This window comes from Melitaea cinxia, chromosome 21 (genome assembly GCF_905220565.1).
Source record: "Melitaea cinxia chromosome 21, ilMelCinx1.1, whole genome shotgun sequence".
NCBI classification, from domain to species: domain Eukaryota; kingdom Metazoa; phylum Arthropoda; class Insecta; order Lepidoptera; family Nymphalidae; genus Melitaea; species Melitaea cinxia.
In genome coordinates this window covers 1,513,545-1,535,644 of record NC_059414.1, presented here as the reverse complement: position 1 = coordinate 1,535,644, position 22,100 = coordinate 1,513,545, and the positions used below count along the sequence as shown (strand labels likewise).

Sequence of the window (22,100 nt, the reverse complement as noted above, 5' to 3'; positions counted from 1 at the left end):
TTAGAATTTTTGTCTGTTTGTCTGTCCGGGATAAACTCAAAAAGCACTGCATAGATTTACTTCAGGCACAAATATTATTAAGAAGTCGGGTCAACATATAGGCTACATAATATCAAGCTATCACCTACGGGGAACGAGTAGTGAACCTTTATTTCTTCAACGCATTCTGTAACAACGTGTAATCTAACGACGCATATTTGAATGTTGTTGTTATTATGTTAATAACCATGCTATAAGCTAGCTTCACACTATAAATAAAGACATTCTGTAGTATATTTAGTATCAGCATTGCACCCGTACGAAGCCGGGGCGGGTCACTAGTCACTTATAAATTGAGTCACAATACTACTATAGGAAATACTCAATATTGAGAATGATTATGAGAATATTTTGAAGTACAAGAGTAATTAGTTCTTTTTTAGAGCCTAGGTGCTAGCCTCAAATTTTAAAAATCCCATTGAGATTGTTATTTAGATATCTGCTCACGATGTGAACTGAAGTGGCTTAGCCTGTAAACGTCCCTCTGAAAGCAAAGACCTATCCTTTATTTAAGTGAAGGGTTGCAGCTTAGCCCATCACGCTGCACCACTGTGGGTTGGCGGATAATTTCCATGTGGGGTGCTTACAGATATTTCTAGTTCTGATCAATTTAGTTGCGCTAATTAGTTTAACTATAATAATAATATGATTTTAATTTAGATTTTTATCAACTGATTTCTGGACGAACAATGTCAAATCTGTCAAATTGACAATATCATGCCATGAAACTTTAAAACAACATATCATGCCATGACGATATGAAGAAAAATAAAGTGCTTCTGAGGGATTGTGTATTAGTTGATTATTCTTCTAATAATTGCATTTATTTAATTTCATACAAGAAATAATTTATATAGAAATATAAATAAGTGATATTACTTTGTGTATTTGTTATATGTTGAGTTTTATTTGTAAATATGATGAAATATCCTACATCGCCCGCACCATCACCGACTTTTCCTCGGAGTACATCACCTCTGCCAGCACCAGCCAACTACCAGCCGACGACAGCCAGCGCAGCAGTTAAGCGCTACAAATACCTGAGGCGGTTGTTTAAATTCAACCAAATGGACTTTGAATTTGCTGCCTGGCAAATGATATATCTTTTTGTAGCACCCCAGAAAGTGTTCAGAAACTTTAATTATAGGAAACGTAAGAATTATTGCATATTATAATTTATTATACATGAAGACTAATTAGATGATCACCAACACGCCTGCCCAGCGTGGTTACTACTGGCAAAACACATGAGTTCACGCCATTTTTGGCGCGAACTTGTGGAGGCCTATGTCCAGCAGTTGACTGCAATAGGCTGGAATGATGATGATGACTAATTAGATATTCTAATCACATTTTTCCATCATGATTAATGAATAACATCAAAAAATTCAATACTTAACTTTTCCTTTACAACGTGCAAACTATTGTAAGATTCTTGTTAGAATTTTGTCCAAATCTTGACTTTATATAGACCAGAAATTTACATTAAAATTATAGACAAATATTTTATAAATATGTGTAACATTACATTGCAGATACAAAATCACAATTTGCACGAGATGATCCTGCATTTCTAGTCCTTTTGAGTGTATGGCTCTTTTGTAAGTATTTAATTGGAGCTGTAATATATATTTTTTTATTTAAGTATTTAATTAAATTGTCGTAAATTATTCTAATTCAAGTAATTTAGTTTAAAAATAATTATGCAGATGATTGAACAATATTTTATATATTACAGTAGCTATACTTAGTATTGAGAATACACTGCTTATTATATCGCACCTTCGGTGCAACAAAGTCACAATTCGGGACAATTTTTTTGTAATGTCTTTTATTAGGACTTTTTGATAAATCAATATAAGATTATTAAACTGTAGCAAAGAAAGTAGACTATTAATTTTATAAAGATTTCAAACCTACCATAAATAGTAATCCAGAAATGAGGAAATAAATGCGAAAAAAAATTAAAAGTCCTCTCCTGTATAATTAAGAAATGAGCTGTTGTGACTTTGTTGCACCGAAGGTGCGATTATGTTGTTTTTTTTTCATATTTGGTTTTAACAAAACTGTTTATTATTAGTAAATGCACATTATTACAAACATTAAATATAATAATTATTTTTGTTGACAAATAAAACCAATAACCAACTTCAATATACATACAAGTTTGGTACAATACATATTAATAGGTATAACACAAAATTTACATGTCAGAGAGAGAGAGATACTCAAATTCTAATGGGACCACACATAAAACACTAGCTTTCAAACTAAGAATTATCAAAATCGGTACACCCAATAAAAATTAGGTAACACATGTTAGATTGGCAAACAAGCCCCCCTCCCTCTTACTCATCACAGGAACACAAAACTGTGTAAAAGCATTTTTATTTAGCTGTGATGTGCTCCAGATTTTGAGCAGGATATTTCCTGTTTATAACTTGGTTAATATCTTTTCTAACCGACTTCCAAAAAAGGTGGAGGTTCTCAATTCGTTTGTATTTTTTTTTTTTTTTTGTATGTTAACTCACAACTTTTACTGCCCCAAGTACTACGAGGTTGTGCTTGTCTTGTGGTCTCATTTAAATCTTATTGAGATGTGATAGCTACTTTTGTAATTGACGTCAGTTTTTTTTCTTTTGCGAGCAAACACAATTATTTTATCAATATTTTTTTCAGTGTCATCAATCTGTTTTGCCCTAGTGATGGGTTTAAATTGGGGCCAGGTGGCAAGTTTCGTCCTGTTTGTAGTCTTTGTGGACTTCATTGGAGCTGGCATTATTGTTTCTACATTCTTTTGGTGAGTAATTACTACATAAATACTATTAGCTTCCATGGCTTAACTAGTTTAAAATAGGTCTAGACTCCTTGTAATATATCGTGATGTTTTTCCGAACCACCTTCGAGACTAGCGTGATTAATGAAGGACCCGCAAAAGAATAAAGGAAGTAGATTCGATTTTATTATAAATAATAACATTACATAGAATACAAAAAATTAATAAAATAAGTACAGAAAAACAAATACTTTTTTATTTATATCTCGTAAACATGTAATTTCAGGTACATAAGCAACAAGTACATGTCCGAGGGCGAGGGTGAAGTGGAGTGGGGATACGCTTTCGACGTTCACATCAACGCCTTCTTTCCGCCTTTGTCTTTGTTGCACTGCATACAGATACTGCTGTTCTACAGTGAGAATTTTATCTTTATATACATATATTTTGTACTGTTTTTGTGTTTTAATTACATAGGGCAGGGGGTGCCGGATATTAGGGAGGCACCGAGAGCCACATGCAAGGGACTTTTATCTACTAGTTTTAAATTTTTATTTTAAGCCCCACGTTTTCGCGTGACTTTTTTTCGTCAATATGGCCCCACGGTATTTACTGCACTCAGGCTTTATACAGGCTAGAACCGCCCCCTGGCCTATTGCTGTTTTAATTTTTCGCAAACTGTATTTCATTGAGGTATATAGTAAGAAATATCCTGTTAAAAATCTGGAACAGCTCCACTCGAGAAGTACCTTCCAAAAGATCACAGCCAAATTATATAGTAGTATTGTTCGTGTAATTAATAAGATGGCCAGCTCTCCTGCGGAGGGAGGGGGCCTTGTTTGCCAATCTAACATGTGTTACCTAATTTTGGTGGATTATATTCCCTATTATGAGTAAAGATTGCTCTACTAAGATTGCTGATTGATCATATATACATGATAACAACCAGAACCTGTGGCTTAACGTGCTCTCCGAGGCACGGTGGGGATATCGGATATCCACAAGGACTGCACAAACATCCAAACCACGGCAAACACCCGTATGACCAATACAAATGTTTGTCATGGGCGGGGATCGAACCCGCAACCGCCAGCGCAACAGGCACAAACCAGTTCTGTGACCTTTGCGCCAACGCGACGTATTATTATTGTTATTCTATAGTAAAAAAAAAAGCGTGGACTAGAGGACATACTAAACAACTCTAGTTTCAAGCTTGTCCTCAACAAGCTAATGGCTGGCGTCTTCCATCTGTAGTACAGAAGTACTTTATATATTTCTTAATGTTTCAGGTGTGATAAACGAAAGAGGGTTCCTATCGTGTATGGTGTCGAATTCCTTCTGGCTCGCCTCAGTCGTGTATTACATGTACATTACGTTCCTAGGATATAGCAGTAAGTAACTCGTGTATGACAAAAAGATTTTTTTTATTAGATTTAGTGCAATGTTTTCTAGTATGTGGTCATTACCTAATTAAAACTTAAACATAGTTTAATTTTTTTTTTAAATATAAGCAACATCCACTGGCTCTAAATGCCTTATGCCTTTTGTTGAACATGCGTTATAATACCACAGGTGATTTGTTATTCGAACTACAAATCGACAGTCCTGTGACTACCTAGTAAAGCTAGGACGTGGTCCGATACTGATGGATTTTTTTAAGTATAACATACACACAGCCATATACATACACACATTACATACTTACGGATATACATTTACATAATTATTTATCCGTAATTTCTATTTTATAATGGCCAGAGTTGATAAATGAATAACAAAATTTATGTCGAACTGGCATATAAAAAATTTCATTACTTTTATACAAATTAGATGAGGTAATAATTGTGTTTGCTCGCAAACGAAAAAAACCGACTTCAATTACATAGACGAGTAATACAATTTAAGTAGACGAAAAAAATTAACAAACGCACTAGTCGTCACTACGATTTTCGAGGTTTTCCCTTCCCTTGTTTTTCGATTTCTCTGGGATTCTATCATCAGATCCTGGTTTCCTTATCATGGTACCACACTTGGGATATCTTCTTTCCAACTAAAAAAGAATTATCAAAATCGATTCATAAACAAATAAGTTATCCTCGAACATCCTCGGTACATTAAAAAATTTTGAGTAACCATAAAACATGTTAAACATTTTGTCAGGCTGGCATGCCCACTAAAACCTTGTTAAAATAAGGTTTTCTTTTTAATGTGTAGTGTCTTATTTTATAGATAATTAACTAACTAAGGTAGGGCACAGGAGGATATCATCATCATTCCAGCCTATTGCAGTCCACTGCTGGACACAGGCCTCCAAAAGTTCGCGCCAAAAATGCGTGAACTCATGTGTGTTGCCCATAGTCACCACGCTGGGCAGGCGGGTCGGTGACCGCAGGGCTGGCTTTGTCGCACCGAAGACGCTGCTGCCCGTCTTCGGCCTGTGTGTTTCAAAGCCAACGGTTAGATGGTTATCCCGCCATTGGTCGGCTTCTTAAGTTTCAAGGTGGTAATGGAACCTTGTTATCTCTTAATCGCCTCTTACGACACCCACGGGAAGAGAGGGAGTGGCCATATTCTTTAGTGCCGTAGCCACACAGCACACAGAAGGATATATCCTACTCAAAATCTAAAACAACCCAACTGGGGAAGTACCTCGACCTTACAGAAGATCACAGCTTAATAATACTGCTTGCAAGCAGTATTGTGCTCCTGTGGTAAGGTGGAGAGCTCCTTGGGGAATTGGGGATAGGATCGGCAACGCGCTTGTGATGCTTCTGGTGTTGCAGACGCCTATAGGCTACGGTCTGGTGTTGCAGACGCCTATAGGCTACGGTAACTGCTGAACATCAGATGTGCCGACCTTTTCTCATTTCTCACTCTTATGTGCATGTGGTGTTTGACTATATGAAGTTGACCTATCTTTAAATAAAAACCCCTTCAAAACCGTCTGCGATACAGTGGGCTCCATCGCCTACGCTCGCAAGGTCCCCTATACTCATATTTGGCTACGCCTTTGATTATTAGTCTTGTTGTATTTTTAATTAGTTTCAATTATTTCTTTCAGATTTGCCGATGATTAAGAACGCCAGAGCATTCCTGTTCCCGTTGCCAATACTTGTACTTGTTTACTTCGGAACATTAATTGCTAACTGGAATCTTAACCTAACGCTAATACAGTTCTATAAGTATCGAGTTTTTTAGCGTTATCGATTATTAATTTTTCATAAGTATTAATTATAAAATAGTATGCTATAATATATGTATATTCAAAAAATTCATAGACTTTTTTTTATATTGTAAGCCATATCATTTCAGTGACGTGTTATATTCATCTGAACAAATTGTTTATCACATTCATTTATTTATTATCAACATTGTATTTATATAGTTGTATTAATATAATTATTGTAAATAATATTTAATTAATAATAAAGTGATTAAGTTAAATGTATTTTCATTTTCAGTCATAATTTTAAAAAGAAATGTGTTTATTTGCATGTATTTTTTACAACTACTGTACTTAAGGTTAAACAAGTCGCTCGTCTTTCCATACAAACGTATAACAGTAACTACTACAATGTTCGACGTTGACCATTCAAAATTAAGGATAATATCAATTGATCTCGTCATTATCTATGTATGTATGTACTCAAAACCGTAAAAAAAGTGTACATTTAAAAAATACAAGCTTCTAAACTTTCGTATTTCAACACTGATTTTAGCCCAACTTTGGGCGAAAATAAATAGTATACGGAGAAAGAAAACTCTAAAATAAAGCCCATACCGATATAGTTTAGTTATTCAAAAGCGGAAATAAATTTATTTCGAAAAGATACATGTAGTAGTTTTTCTATAATAACTGTTATACTAAAAGTCTATTCACATTTTTTTACGCGGTCGTTTTAGTTATGAATCTATGTGCCTTTCAACCTACGCGCGGGGAGTGGGAGGGAAGGCAAGCGCCGCGCCATCCGCGCGCGCGCGCGGCTTTACATTATTATTAAACAATGTCTTGTTCTGCTGCCTGTCTTATTATTACTTTGAATTCCCATTTTGAGTGAAACATACGTTGCGTTTGAATTTTGACTTTGTCTCGCTAATCGCTATTATTAGTACAGTGAAGGGAAGTGACTTGTATATTGTTTCTCTATAAAACAATCAATAATAATAATAATAATAATTATTATTATTATTATAAATTCTTTATTTGACCAAATACTGTACAATTTTATAATCCACCAAACTGCGTGACAGATTATCGGCGGAATTAATGCTTGTCAATCATTGATCTATAGTTTTTAACCGACTTCCAAAAAAGGAGGAGGTTCTCAATTCGACTGTATTTTTTTTATGTATTTTACATCAGAACTTTTGACCGGGTGGACCGATTTCGACAATTTTTTTTTAATCAAAAGGTGGTGTGTGTCAATTGGTCCCATTTAAATTTATTTGAGATCTAACAACTACTTTTCGAGTTATATCTAATAATGCGTTTTTACTTGATGCTTTTTTCGTCGACCTACGTTGTATTATACCGCATAACTTTCTACTGAATGTACCGATTTTGATAATTCTTTTTTTGTTGGAAAGGGGATATCCTTAGTTTGGTACCATGGTAAGAAAACCAGGATCTGATGATGGGATCCCAGAGAAACCGAGGGAAACTCTCAAAAATCCGCATAACTTTTTACTGAGTGTACCGATTTTGATAATTTTTAATTTAATCGAAAGCTGATGTTTATCATGTGGTCACATATAAATTTTATCGAGATCTGATAACTACTTTTTGAGTAATCTTTGATAACGCGTAGTTACTTGACTATTTTTTCGTCGATCTACGTTGTATTACTCGTCGATGAAATTGAAGTCGGTTTTTTTTCGTTTGCGAGCAAACACAATTATTTACATATCAATGTTGTCAATAAGTAAAGTACCTTTTCTAGTCGCTTACTAAGTTCTTAGTAACCTGCCAGCAACATTTTAAACAATAACTAAATAGGTTTAAAAGACTCGCAAATTTTTATGAATTCTGTGAACACAGCCTCGAATGCGAATCTGATATAGGTATACGCTGACAATTGGTGGTCCTTGCTAAACCGTTCACAATATTTTTTTGACAAGAAATAGGGAACAGTCGCGTCGTTGTCGCGTGTCGCGGCAGTAGGTACATCAAAGTTAGACAGACGTATTTACGTAAACATGAATGCTCTTATTCATTGCAGCGGTTGATTGTTCGTGTTAGCGCGAAATTTATAAGTAGTGTGAAAAATATTTTGTGTTTTTTTTTATTATTGCGTTCTACAAGGAAATAAACTAGAAAGTAATCTGAAGTTAATTATTCTAAAAACTATATTTATTAGTTATACTATTTATCTAAATGATATATTTGGGGCACTTGGGAAAAAGAGATTTAGGGTTTTATATAAATCATCGCTTTCCCTAATACTACGAAAAAAAAAAAAACAATTTAATCGAAATTTTGTTTTTATCGTGATTTATAGAAAATAGTTTACAATTGCGGTAAATTCCCTTTCCCTTTAGTTGTACCTAATTTGTAATCCTTGTAGGATCCTGTAGACAATGCGTACCTACCGCAGCGTACCTATGTAGCTTTAATTTATTTACTAGCTACATACATCTGACAACCTCCGTAGCGCGGTGGCTAAGTCGCCAGCTGAGGGACTCGTGAAGCCACAGGTTCGATCCCGCACGGCGCAACAAAAAAAAAATTAGGCTAAAAACTTTAGATTATGGACCGTCGATTTATGGGGATTTGTGAGAATAATCTAAAGTTTTCTTTTATTGTTTGGGGAGGTTATTCTTTATTTTAGTATAGTTAGTAGTCTCACTACTTCCGAAAATTTTGACACTTTGAGACTAAATGAAGCACAGGAATATCTTCACAATATTATACTATACTTGGTACAAGTATAGCATAATATCAGTAGTTCGGCTGGAACTGAAATCTCGAAATCTACCTATCAGATCTGACAAATAAAATACCTACAATACAATTAATCTTTATTGCAAACTAAGTAAAACAGATAATTCACAGGACAGGGATAAGACCAATAAAGATAAATAATACTAATACAGATTACGTTGTACAAAAATTATTTCCTTTGTTTTTTCCTACTCCTCAAATCATATAAATCAACTTCAACTATCACCAATTAATAGGTAAGTAATATTTTATACATTACTAGCGACCCGCCCCGGCTTCGCACGGGTGCAATGCTGATACTAAATGTACTACAGAATGTCTTTGCTATTGTTTTTATTATTACTTATTTAGGCACGCGCCGCCGGCTGTCCGGCCGTAGTACCGCCGCAACCGTTATGTCCTTGCAATTTAAATTTGTAATATCTTCGAAAATATTCATTTAAATTACATGCTGTAAAGAGCTATATTGATCTATATTAAATGCACAGTGTATTGAAGATACTTAATGGGACAAGAATTAATGCTGTATTGCTTAAAATTGCTTCGTAAATAAGACATTATTTCTCGTAAAAAGTAAAGGATAAAAAATGGTTTATTGTGGGTTATCCCTAAGAGATAGACATATACCATCGCGGACTTTTTTGTAGATCTTTTTAAGATCTACAATACTGTAGTACAATATTTTGATCCATCTCGTAGGGTTCTTCAGCCAGCGCGAGCGTTTGCAATGTAAGCGCAAAAAAATGTGTTTATTAACGACATCACATTAGAAACCTCTAAAATTATCAGTGTTTATCTACTATATTATGCATGTATTATACATATAAACCATCCTCTTGAATCACCCTATGTAGTAAAAAAATCGCATCAAAATCCGTTGCGTAGTTTTAAAGATCTAAGTATACATAGGGACAAACAGAGAGCGCGAAGCGACATTGTTGTATACCTACTGTGAAAGTGATAGCTCATATCTCAAAAATATCTTGAAAAGAAATAGGTAAGTAAGTAATCTAAAAAATGAGCCGCGCCGATGCCGACGCGCGCATCTACCTACCGTTGCGCCCCAAATTATTTATTTTATGTTTTTTATTTTATTGTCATTGGTGTTCAAAAAATAAAATAAAAAAAAACATCTAAAGTAAGCAGTCTTGTTAAGGGTTACCATGTAGCGATTTAATGCTAATAATGTGACTGGTTGTTTGATGTTTTTTGAGATTGAATTGAGATTATTTCAGTAATGTTATTATTAGGTATTGATTATTTATTTCTCTATGATAATACGTACTAATTTATTTCATTTCATTTATTTATATTATGATATCTTTATATAAATAAAAATGAAATGCCAAAATGTATGTACACGCAATTTTTTTTTCAGTTATATACTAATAATAATAAAAAATCTACATATTAACTCCCAGATGGATCCCAGATGGGATTCCCAGACTCGGAACTCACGAGACTCATAGTGGTGGCGGTTTAGCCACCGCGCTACGGAGGTCGTCAATGAGATCGTAAACGCATTTGCTAGCTTGTCACATGCACGCGCGCGATATTTTCTCACTGCTCTTCTCGGAGTCTTTCCCGTTCGCACACTATGTCAGGTGAAATAGCATTCATTTAGGCCTCGCCTACCAACGAGTTCGCGCCGTCGACTTGTTGACCCTTAATTATATATCTTTAAATTTTATAAACAATATATGTATACATTTCAACAAGCAATGGTCACATGATAAATAAATAAAAAAATTAACTATCATACAAAGCTATATTTTAATTCATTTGAGTAATAATTTCATATATAATAAACATAAAGTTAATCATCATCTAAAACAATAACTTCATCAGACGAAATAGGTTGCGGTCTCACTTCGCTATCACCAAATGAAAGCGATTTTTTCGCTTCCGGTTTCTTACCGTGAACTAGGGGCGGTTTAGACGCGGACGCCTTGGTTTTGGTTATAGTCAAGGAAGACGGAAGCCTACTTATCGATGCGTTTATTTCTTGAGATGATGTCTTCACAGATGGCATACTTTTCTGTCTTTCCGCTAATTTCTCCTGCAATGTTTTCCCCGGACTGACTTGCTGGTGAGGCATCGGGGGCTTCGAGTGTATGGATGATGAGACGCTCGAAGCTGTAGACATGTGAGCTTGAGGGGCGGTGTGAGTGTTAGAATGAGACACGTGAGCCCCAAACGAAGAGAGATTCGCGGTCATCGATGCAGGCAGTGTCGATAACACCGTGCCCATACTAGGCGTTAATGGATTTGATGTAGATTTTTGTAAACTCGTTATCACAGGAGTGGGAGTGGCTTTAGTAACAGAGGTCATAGCGGCCGAGTAGGGCTTAGTCGATTTCATTTGAGTAGCACCGCTCGAAGCCGATCGACTTAAGCCAGGCTTAGGACCACGCTTTTTCTTCTGTGGAAACGTATTGTAAGGAAAACTCTGTCCCAAAAACTGTCGATAAAATTCCGCTTGGAATGAATTTTGAATTGAAGTCTGAAGTGAGTTCTGGAGGGACGATTGTAAAGAGTTTTGAAATGGCGCGTAACCAGCTAGAGCGCTAATATTACTTAGATACGATAAAGACAAAGCCGCAGCCGTTTGCTGAGACAAGACAGGATCATTTAATAAAGGCCCGTAGTTTTGGAACGCTGCTGCCATTTCTTGAGGAGTAATCTTGGGTAACCCCACATTAGATGTCGTACTATGCGTCTTAACATCCGCCTTTGGTTGACTTGCCGTTGTTTTTATCGCTTTGGCACTATCAATTGATTTATTATTTTGTTTCTTATTCATACATGTCTGCTGCTTATGCATTTGATTTAACGAGTGACTATACTTCAAACTTATGTCAACTACATCAACATTATCCGGAACAGGCGTAGGACTAATTAATTTATAAGCGTCGACGAGTAAATTAGTGAACTGCTTTGAATTCAAATGCTTTTGCGCTCTTTGATGAGCGTTAAAAATATCTACTATGAAACTTTTGAGGGCTTGCCTTTCGACTTCATTACTCTTTAAGTCAGCCTGTTGACTAAACTTAACTAATTGCCCCCTAAGCGATTGAACGCATAACGAAAGCGCTTGTTGTGCCAGGTCTTCTCTATCAGAATCTCGTAAATACTTTTTATCTAAGTCTGGAATTCTTTGTAAATGCACACTAAGATCCAACAGTGTTTTATGGTCGTCTATTTCTTTTAATATTTCAAGAGTAAGTAACACTGAACGGTTCATATGAAACGCGAAACTGCCTGGTCTAGCTACTTCATCGTCTCGCATGGTCCAAATATTATTGAAAAAGTTTGTATTTCGTCTCTCACTAAAGAGTCCATTCATTTTTTGACCTGACCTCGAAATGAATGTTGATAGCATGAGATCTCTGCACCGTTCAATATCTCTGCCCTTTTTATAGTAAAAGTGGTAATGTGCAAGTCTGTATAATGCCTTATAATGTGGCGGATATCGGCTGGCACAATCTTCCAATGCATCCAGACAAGCTGACACTATTTTCATTATTTCTTCATCAGCTAAAGGCTTTGAATCTTCAGAGGATTTACTTGATGTATCGGAATCTCCACTAGAAGAACTGGTGCTATCCGACGACGATTCGCTAGAATTTGAGTCTGACGAAGAAGACGACGAAGAGGAACTAGAACTTTCTTCTTTTTTCCCGTTATCAGATAAAACTTTTTCACTTTTATCATCGGTTGCTTTAGGGGATTTAGGTTTTTCATAATTTATATCTTTTTCAGCAGTTGCTTCCAGATTAATAATATCATCTTCCTTGGTCTCCTTTACTTGCGTTTCATCTTGTACTGGCGTTTCTTTAAAACCGACATGTTCAGTGTCATATGAAGCAGATCGTCTTACCTTCGCTGCAGCAGCTTCCATCTTAGCACGTTTAGCTTCATGCGTTTCATCTTCACCCGCATCACTAATAGAACGCTTTAGTATATTCGCAGCCTGAACAGAATGTGGTTCCTCCACTTTTGTGTCAATTTCCATATCTGAGCCATTATTCTTTTTAGGTTTTTTCGTAAAAGGTCCTTGTTTCCATTCTTCTAAACAATGTAAGAATACTTTGCCTACTGAAATCGGTATTGGTTTATTTTCATGTTGTTCAATATACTTAAGAATGGAAGCGTGGATTCTATAGTGCAATTCTAGTACTTTCAGACTTAAATGTGGAGGTGTATTATAATTTATTTTTGGTGGATACGTAGCCCCCACTTCTTTCAAACTTTTAAAACTGTACATATAATAATTAAGGTAAACAGAAGGTTGTCTATTTTGTTTTTCTGCCACTTTTCCTAGCATGTAGTACAATAGCCAATTTATCTCTTCATTAGATACATCTATATCGTTTCTATTAAGCTCTTCTACATTGGTAAAACATTTATACGTTGTATCTAAAAGATCTTCTTTTTGTTTCTCGAGCGCCGTGAAATTCTCCATGCTCAGAGATTCGCTGTCTTGTTTTAGTAGCCTTGAGCAGAACGAATGTACTATATAAACGAAATTTCCATATTCACTCCACATTACACTAGATTTATTGTTCAACTCCAAAGAACGTTTAAAACATCGTATTGTTGACTTAGCTGGATTGAGAAACTCTTTTTCATTATTAAAAACTTTATACAATTTCAATGAAGTCCCTAAATTAGTAGCTTTAGCGAGTGCAATCTGAGACCAAGAGATAAAACGATCATTATTTATTACCACATCAAATGTGTTATACTTTATGGACATTTTGTATTTTTCATTTTTAAAAGAATAGTCGCCCAAGAAGAAGTATATATCTTTCATTTTATAAGGTAATAATGGGGGTACTAATGGTAACTTCTCTTCTATGCCTTTTATGTATTTTTCGGTCTCTACTACATACTTTGATGGATCACATTCAGGTGGCAGTAAAGATAAAATGCGATGAAATAAGTTCTCGGTGTCCGTTGTAATAGCGGCCGCTTTACCTGACAACTCGGGCAGAATTGACGGCCGATATATTTCATATATCTGTTGAGCTCTCTTCCAATCTAACGTTAGATGAGTTACATTATGGTCTTTAATATATTTAATTTTTCTATTTTTATTAACTGGTGGATGTCCGTAAAGACAAAAGACACATTGTTCCATGCGTTGATTAATTTGCTGTAATGATTTGGCGAGTGATGGTGATCGAAGACGAGGGACGATAGTGTCGAGCATGAAAAAGAGTAGTTTCGCATCTTGTTTACAGCACCAACGTCTCTCTCCCAACTGGGCATGAGCTATGAACAAAACCTTCAATGGATTAGGTACTTCGTCACAATATTCGATCGCGTCTTTATCCGTAAAAGGTCTACTTCTGCCTTGATCTTCTTCTCTCTGTAAAATATAATACATTATAATCCACGGAGAAACAGTATCAAAAGGCATTTCGGTTGCATTTGTTTCTACTTGATGACCTATAATTCTAATCAGATCTTCAAGACCATCACTGAGCTCCTTTTGTGTCACGATCTCTAGACACGACAGTCCTTCGGTGGCGAATATATGTTCCATAGTTTTCAAAATTTTAATAACAGCAAGAGTCCATTTTTCATAATTAGATGAACCTGATGTACAACGAAAGAAATGCTTGAGAGCCTCATGTAAACAGGTTAAGGACCATTTGAAACAGTTTTCCACTTTGCCCAAAGCCCAGTATGTGTCCAGTATCAGAGACAATTGGACAGCAAAGTCTAGACACATTTCTTCTTCTTGTTCCTTTGCCACAGTTTTACAATGATCAAAGGATTCAATTACAATTAAGAGGACTTCCTCATAGCTACCTTGGTTATATAAATCCATCACTGTTGACAGTTTCTTATTTCTTTCTAAAAATTTAATATGCTCTGAGATCTCTTTTTCATTTATGTTAGGCTTATGGGTAAAGTTGACAAGATTCAAATTGTAGCCATCATGATACTCTCCCATTCCATCAAATTCACTCAAAAGCTGATAGAGACACTCAAGAGCTATCTGTTCACACTTATTTAATATATGAATATGTAACTTAAGCCAAAGAGATCGGAGAATCATCTGCAACAAATCAATACTAGAATAAATAGTGGGTTTTAATGTTAATATAACTTCAATAGATTCAGCTACACTCAAATCATGAGTGACTATTTGATCCATGCTCAATTTAAGCTTTTCATTAATCAGAATCTCTTCAACAAGAATATTTACTGAAGTATAATGTACTAAGTCTTCTCGGTTATCATCTGTACAAGCGGGAATATCAATGTGATTGCTGTAACACTTATTTGCTTTTACGTATACTTTTAGAAGGTCTTCGGGCCATTTTAACTGCCATTTTTTAGCCAAAATACTTAAGTAATCTTTCAACATGTCAATTATATCTCTATGGTTCTCTGTATACTTATTAATAAATTGTTTTACATCTTTTTGTTCATTTTCTGTATCGAAATACTCACCCTCTTTTGTTCCCTTTTCTGTTTCATCAAATAATTTTTCTAGATCAGCTGTATCAATGGAAACTTCTTTATCTCGGTTTTCATTATTTTGAATATGTTCAGGAACTAATGCAATGGGGACCATTTTGCGTAGAGTATCGTAGATAGTATCTTTAGCAGGTTTTTTACGGCTCGACTTGCGTTTATTACACCACTCCCATGGTTCTAGATTACTGACTGCACTCTCTCTACGTCTTACCGATGTCTTTTTCTGTACTTTATTGTCCAAAACGTTTTCCGATGTTGGCTCTGCAGGTGTCATCTCTATGTCACTCTCCACTTTCTCATTGTCCGTTGCATTTTTCTCCTTATCAGATAAATCACCGTTCTCCGTTGCACTTTCTTTATTATCTGCATTCTCATTTTTATTATCTTCAGTGTTACTTCCATTTAAGTCTTCACAAACTTCCATCATTTCTTCTTCCTTACTTTCATTTTCATACATAATTTCTATAAAACATGCATGACTAAAGCAATGCTCAGTCATATACTCGTGCATGTGGACTAGAGAATCTCCCACAGACTCCCAACTGAACTTACTAATAGGCTTCTTTAACTTAAGATTAGGCACCATATATGTAAATGTATCTGCTTTTTGTTGCTCAATAAATGATTCATAAACATCTTCTGCTTCTTTCAGTAGCTTCTGTGCTCTTTCTTCATCAATAGGCTCATTTTCGTCTTCATTCCATTTATAAATGGGATTTATTTCTGCCATGTACTCTCTCATGTGCCGATGTAAATTATAAATATGTCGTCTATACACAATTCCTCGTAAATAGCCTGGATCTAGTTGTAATGCTTCATGGATAGTGGCAATACACTGTTCTTTATAGTTTAGGCCGAGTAGTAGTACTATAATTTTGTCAAGGCACGGCCAATGTCGCGGATTCCGTTCGACACCCTTTTGAAACGCGTGCAGTGCCATTTCATAGTGTTTTCCTTCCATACATACTAATCCCAAACGATACCAGAGAGTGATGTCAGTGTCATCGAGCTCAGAAGCGGCAATATAGGCTTCTATGGCTGCTTCGACTTCACCGGCTGTGTTCAACATAGACGCGAGATTTTTATAACACAAATATTTCAAGTTATATAAAGGCCCTGATATTTTTTCTCCATCCTCCGGTTTCTTAACATCGTACAACAATTCTGTATCGAGTAAATCTTTTAAAAGTTGCGTAGCATCAGAAACATTCCCTTTTCTTTGTAAGTCGAGAGCTTTGCCGTATTGCTGTAAAGCTATCTGCTGCAGCGCTTCTTGAGTTACTTCCTCTTCTGAACCACTCTCTTCTTCTGATTCAACATTAAAAGCTGCAATTTTAATCATTTTGTTTTGATTATATTTGATATTTTCACGTAATTAGACTTTCATTAAGCCGTATTTATTTAAAAACAATGTCAAACATAATATTCAATAGTGTAACAAATGTCATTTTACATTTTGTCAATGGGCGCGTTCCACCTAAGGCCCACAACACCATTGATCACGACCGCTTAAATTACCGTTCCACTGGTTCCACTGAGGTAAAAAAGCCGCGGGCGTTGTACTTGTAAGTAGCCAGCCTGTAGGTGAATTTTATAAGTGGAACGCATATTTGGGTGCTGTCAGGTTTCAGCCTGTATGCTCGCAATATGGCGGCAAGGTGAAAACATGCAGCTGTGGCCGCTATGGGGATTATGAGTGAACATTTCGCGAGGATTGGAGTAAAACTTAATTCAACATGGATTCCCGGGAATTAATCGTTACGCTTTTTGCAGAATCGAATAAGATAACATTCACAATTTAACTTTAACATTTTTTGTGTTCAAATTCCCGCCACGTTTTGTTGAAAACTAATTTTGACCCACTTATGTTTTGTGGTCGATGTGGTCGAGAACAGTGACGTCATCTATGACGTCGAGCAATCGCTCGCGATTACCATGGGCCTTAGATGGAATGATAGAATGGGCTTTGTGGGCGTTGTGGACGCTTAACGGAGCGCGGACAATGTAAATGTATCTGATTCTTAGTCCGAGAAATGTATATTCACCACAGGTATACCTAAACATAACCAAAAAACAATATAGAGAACATCTCACTCGTATTTTAAAATAAAAATTTTTCTTTATAATGATCATCATCATTTTTTGAGAAGAAGCCCCAAAGGCATGGCAAAGCCCCGATACTGTGATGAGGAACGAGATAGATTTTATCATAGCGGATAAAAGGCATACATTCAGAGATGTATCAGTGGTTAACAGGTTTAACACCGGCAGCGACCACTGGCTAGTACGGGGCACTCTGAATATATGCCTCCAAAAAGAACGGGCCCGCTATATGAAATCTACTATCCGACCTACGCTGCCCCAAATACCAACTCCAAAACCGATTCGATTCGCTGGAAACTACTGGCGATGTGGACGAGATAACCGACAACGTGGTGAAGACGGTGTGTACACTGGGTCGCAGGCACTTTCCACCAACAAAGTCAACGAAGCAGAACAAATTTTCTCCCGAAGGCTTGGATCTGATGCGGCAAAGGCGCGAGTTGCTGGCTGCTTCGCCAGAACAGAGGACTCTTTCAACAACTTCGAGAAGGGGGCCGACAGGAGGATTCAGTTGGGCTGGGCGGCGTTTGGTGGCTTCGTCGAGTCTTCACTTCGAAGATTCCACAATGCTTGAAGACAAAAGTCTTCGAGCAATGCGTCCTGCCTGTGTTAACATACGGAGCCAAGACGTGGACACTGACGAAGGGACTGGTCCACAAATTTAAAGTCGCTCAACGTGCAATAGAACGGACTATGCTTGGGGTTTCTCTCAAAGATAGGATTAGAAATGAGACTATTAGCGAGAGAACGAAAGTAACCGACATAGCCCACAGAATTAGCAATTTGAAGTGGCAGTGGGCTGGTCATCTGTGTCGCAGGACCGATGGCCGTTGGAGTAGACGGGTACTGGAGTGGAGACCGCGTATTGGCAAACGCAGTGTGGGACGCCCTCCGGCCCGTTGGACCGACGATCTACGTAAGATTGCCGGTGTAGGCTGGATAAGGATTGCGGAAAACCGAGATGTGTGGCGCGAACTTGGAGAGCCCTATGTCCAGCAGTGGACTGTCATAGGCTGAAGTGAGGATGTGATGCTTTATAATGAATTATAAGTAATTACCTGGATATGGGGTAATATTGTTAATTTTTATTCTTTAAGACTAAATTTTCTAAAATAACTTTAACACTTCGTGTTGTTGAAGTATTCTCTTCTTCGTCTTTGAGCTTAATGACTTTTAAATCAGTAGTGCCAAATGAGAAAAGTATTTCCTGTATTTTTTTTTTACAAAAATTGTATTAGTGTTATTGGAATCAGACTTGGCTCTGGCCAAAAGTTACAAATTTAGACTGGGCTGTATGGATTATAGTCCTTTGCCTTTCGCTATTGGGGATAAATTTTAAAACAACATGTATCAATGTCATTTATTTTTGTCAATTGTCATTATTTAAAGATTAAAGTTAGGTTATGTTGTGAAGGAATACTTTCGTAGTTTTATTAATGAAATAAAAATGTTATCTAAAAATTTACTACTCAAACGTCCAAGTCCGTTTATTGCACAAATAGCGGAGTATCACAGGAAACCGAGATGGCTGCCTGTAGCAAAAAGCAAAATATATCGTATACCCAAACGACCAGAAATATCCGAGGAAGAGCGATTGGAACTTCTGCGAATTAATAACAATTACAAAACTCAGATGCGTGCGATACGTCGTTTTTATCACGAGGAAATGATAAAAGAGAAATCATCTCTTGAGAGCGCCGATTCTGAAATGTCTCAAAAGTTGGAAGCTGACGAGTGGGAAAAATGTGTCAAACTAAATGAACAGTGGAATATGCAAGTAGCTGCTGAGAGAGAAGAAAGGAGAAAGATTGAGTTAGCAGCGATGGAGGAGTACGCGCTCAAGAGGATGGAAGCCAAGGACATGGAATTACAGGAGAGAATCTTGAGAGCGTCTGAGGAAATTAAACGAGAAAAGGTATATACGTTTTTGCACGTTTTAACCATCTTTATTAATTTTGCACATATGTTATTCATAATAAAACTATTTTGGTATATAAATAAAAATATAAAATTTTATTTAGTGAGTGTATATATTCATTTTCTACTAAACAAATAGAACATTTCAATTTATTACTAAACTAACTGTGCCCGCGACTTTGTCTGTGTGGAATTTAACAAAAAAGTTATTGTTCAGTTCCCAGTTATAAAAAAAGACTAGGCTTTAGATTAAGAACTGTCATTTTGAAGTTAGGTATAGAGGTAAGGGTTATTTTATTTTTATTTTTTGTAATGAAATTATGCCGATAAACAGTCAAATTTCGACTTAGATAATTCTTAATCTAAAGCCTTACCAAAAAAAATTAAAACAAAAGTACCCTAAGCTACTCCTTGCTACATCAGCTGTCTGCCAGTGAAAGTCTCATTAAAATTGGTCCAGCTATTTCTGAGATTAGCCAGAACAAACAATGAGACAGACAGACAAAAATTGAAAAAATGTTATTTTAGTATATGTACCATGCATATATCCATATATGCATTTGGTAAAAAGTGGCTATTGTAATATTACAAATAGACACTCCAATTTTATTTATTTGTATAGATTATCAAATAAGTGTTGTATTTATTTTGTATTTTTGCAGGAATTAAGTTCAACATTTATAACACCAGATAAGCTAGAAGCAGCTATAGAACATGCTTTAGCAAACCCAGTGGATTACAACTTTGCAATTGATTTGAAAGGCAATGTCATTTTAGGGCGAGACACACAAGTACCAAAGCCTGAAAAAATTCAAGCTAAAGCTTAATATTGTGTAGTGTTATTTATTAGTTTAAATATAAATATATAATTTAGCAAAATTCTTGTTTTTTGTTTTACTAAACCTTGTGTTGAATTTTTGTGGTATTAATTTTCAAAAATAAACACGTGACACTCATTGGCTAAAAATAGTTTGATTACTCTTTGTTGGTGATCAGGAAACAATTAAGGGTCCATCCATAAATTGCACCACAGTTTAAGGGAGGGGTGGTCGACGAAATGCGACATTGTGTGACAAGGGAGGAGAGGGGTCCAAAATTTTGTGATAAAACATTTCAAATTATAATTTAAAAGGATATAAAAATTAAGTCAATCTTTACATTTAATTTAATGATTTCTAGGTGTAACTGCAAGATATATGACGTCACACTAAGTTGGGGGCTTCATAAATGTGACCAACTGTGACAAGGACCCCTCCTTCGAGGAGGGGGCAAAAAATCTTGAAATATCTGTAATGATAACAAAGAATTAGGAAATGAGCTATTTGCTGTGACCACTGCACCAATAATTTATAAAAAGAAAATTTTATTTAATTATTACATATTTAAGAAAAATATAAATTATGTTAAAACTGAGTTAGTACTGTAGATAATTTATTTGCTAAAACTTTAAGTAAACCTTGATATAATTCATTTTGTGACTTGTATAACAAACAATCTAGTGTAGCAAATAGTAGTAGACACTACAGAAAGAAAATGTGAATGTGTGTTCAGGTGTTACACAGACTATTGTAATTATTAAATTTTTAGTAATGAAAAGTAAAGACTATTTAGTACAAACTTTTTTAATAGTTAAGAGCCATATTATTCTCATCTTTTTTTTCCTATCTTTAACAATACTCTTTTATCAAAAAGAGTTTATACTTATACCTACTTATTTTAACTTACCTAAAATCATCTCAACCTGTGCCGTGAGCTTCACAGTTATGACGAAAGAAAGAAAAAGTTTTAAATAATATCTCTAGCCTGCCATTGTAAATATTTCGATCTTATGACATTACAAAACAATTAATTACTTCATTAACTCGCCATAATTACTGTCTGGTGTTCTCTCTTAACGTTTATCGTATAAAAGTCAGCTAGTAACACCTGTTTCTTTTTTATAGCCTTCATCGCGTCGGTACTTTGCTGATATAGGCATTTATGTATTCCAAAGAGTAAAATAACTTGCTTATATGTATTCGCTGTGTGGCTACGGCACCAAAGAATATAGCCACACCCTCTCTTCCCGTGGGTGTCGTAAGAGGCGACTAAGGGATAACAAGGTTCCACAACCACCTTGGAACTTAAGAAGCCGACCGATGGCGGGATAACCATCCAACTGCTGGCTTGAAATACACAGGCCGAAGACGGGCAGCAGCGTTTTCGGTGCGACAAAGCCAGCCCTGCGGTCACCAACCCGCCTGCCCAGCGTGGTGACTATGGGAAAAACACATGAGTTCACGTTATTTTTGGCGTGGACTTGTGGAGGCCTATGTCCAGCAGTGGACTGTGTAGGCTGTAATGATGTATTCATTGTTCTCTCATCATTACAGCCTATACAGTCCACTGCTGGACATAGGCCTCCACAAGCCCACGCCAAAAATAACGTGAACTCATGTGTTTTGCCCATAGTCACCACGCTGGGCAGGCGGGTTGGTGACCGCAGGGCTGGCTTTGTCGCACCGAAAACGCTGCTGCCCGTCTTCGGCCTGTGTATTTCAAGCCAGCAGTTGGATGGTTATCCCGCCATCGGTCGGCTTCTTAAGTTCCAAGGTGGTTGTGGAACCTTGTTATCCCTTAGTCGCCTCTTACGACACCCACGGGAAGAGAGGAGGTGGCTAAATTCTTTAGTGCCGTAGCCACACAGCACACTGTTCTCTCGTTTCTTTCAAAACCAAGCTTACTGTTTAAAAAACTTTAGTTTATAAATTTTAATATACGGGAAGTCCGGTAATTAATGGATAACCCGGCAGGTGCTTGTGGAGAGGCACAGGGCCAACCCAGAAAAAA

General features: G+C 36.3%; 3 protein-coding genes across 3 annotated transcripts; 2 read left to right on the top strand and 1 right to left on the bottom strand.

The window, feature by feature from the left end:
- The first annotated feature begins 925 nt into the window (after window positions 1–925).
- LOC123663867 (protein unc-50 homolog) lies at window positions 926–6,202 on the top strand. The gene is made up of 6 exons (XM_045598512.1): window positions 926–1,191; window positions 1,575–1,640; window positions 2,719–2,839; window positions 3,102–3,232; window positions 4,105–4,206; window positions 5,877–6,202. The coding sequence occupies exons 1-6, from the start codon at window positions 957–959 to the stop codon at window positions 6,011–6,013; spliced, it is 792 nt and encodes a 263-aa protein (XP_045454468.1). The 5' UTR covers window positions 926–956; the 3' UTR covers window positions 6,014–6,202.
- Window positions 6,203–10,510: 4,308 nt separating this feature from the next.
- LOC123663892 (calcineurin-binding protein cabin-1-like) lies at window positions 10,511–16,709 on the bottom strand. Its single transcript, XM_045598540.1, has one exon. It carries the CDS (start codon window positions 16,591–16,593, stop codon window positions 10,573–10,575), a length of 6,021 nt encoding a protein of 2,006 aa, XP_045454496.1. The 5' UTR covers window positions 16,594–16,709; the 3' UTR covers window positions 10,511–10,572.
- A 2,003-nt stretch (window positions 16,710–18,712) lies between these two features.
- Window positions 18,713–20,144, top strand: LOC123663889 (probable 28S ribosomal protein S26, mitochondrial). Its single transcript, XM_045598536.1, has 2 exons — window positions 18,713–19,269; window positions 19,934–20,144. The coding sequence occupies exons 1-2, from the start codon at window positions 18,802–18,804 to the stop codon at window positions 20,096–20,098; spliced, it is 633 nt and encodes a 210-aa protein (XP_045454492.1). The 5' UTR covers window positions 18,713–18,801; the 3' UTR covers window positions 20,099–20,144.
- Window positions 20,145–22,100: the final 1,956 nt, after the last annotated feature.

Coding starts and splice junctions, on each gene's coding strand:
- LOC123663867 (XM_045598512.1), top strand. CDS start 957: ATGATGAAATATCCTACATCGCCCGCACCATCACCGACTTTTCCTCGG. Junction 2,840..3,101: donor ATTGTTTCTACATTCTTTTG/GTGAGTAATTAC, acceptor ATGTAATTTCAG/GTACATAAGCAACAAGTACA. Junction 4,207..5,876: donor TACGTTCCTAGGATATAGCA/GTAAGTAACTCG, acceptor TATTTCTTTCAG/ATTTGCCGATGATTAAGAAC.
- LOC123663892 (XM_045598540.1), bottom strand. CDS start 16,593: ATGATTAAAATTGCAGCTTTTAATGTTGAATCAGAAGAAGAGAGTGGT.
- LOC123663889 (XM_045598536.1), top strand. CDS start 18,802: ATGTTATCTAAAAATTTACTACTCAAACGTCCAAGTCCGTTTATTGCA. Junction 19,270..19,933: donor AGGAAATTAAACGAGAAAAG/GTATATACGTTT, acceptor GTATTTTTGCAG/GAATTAAGTTCAACATTTAT.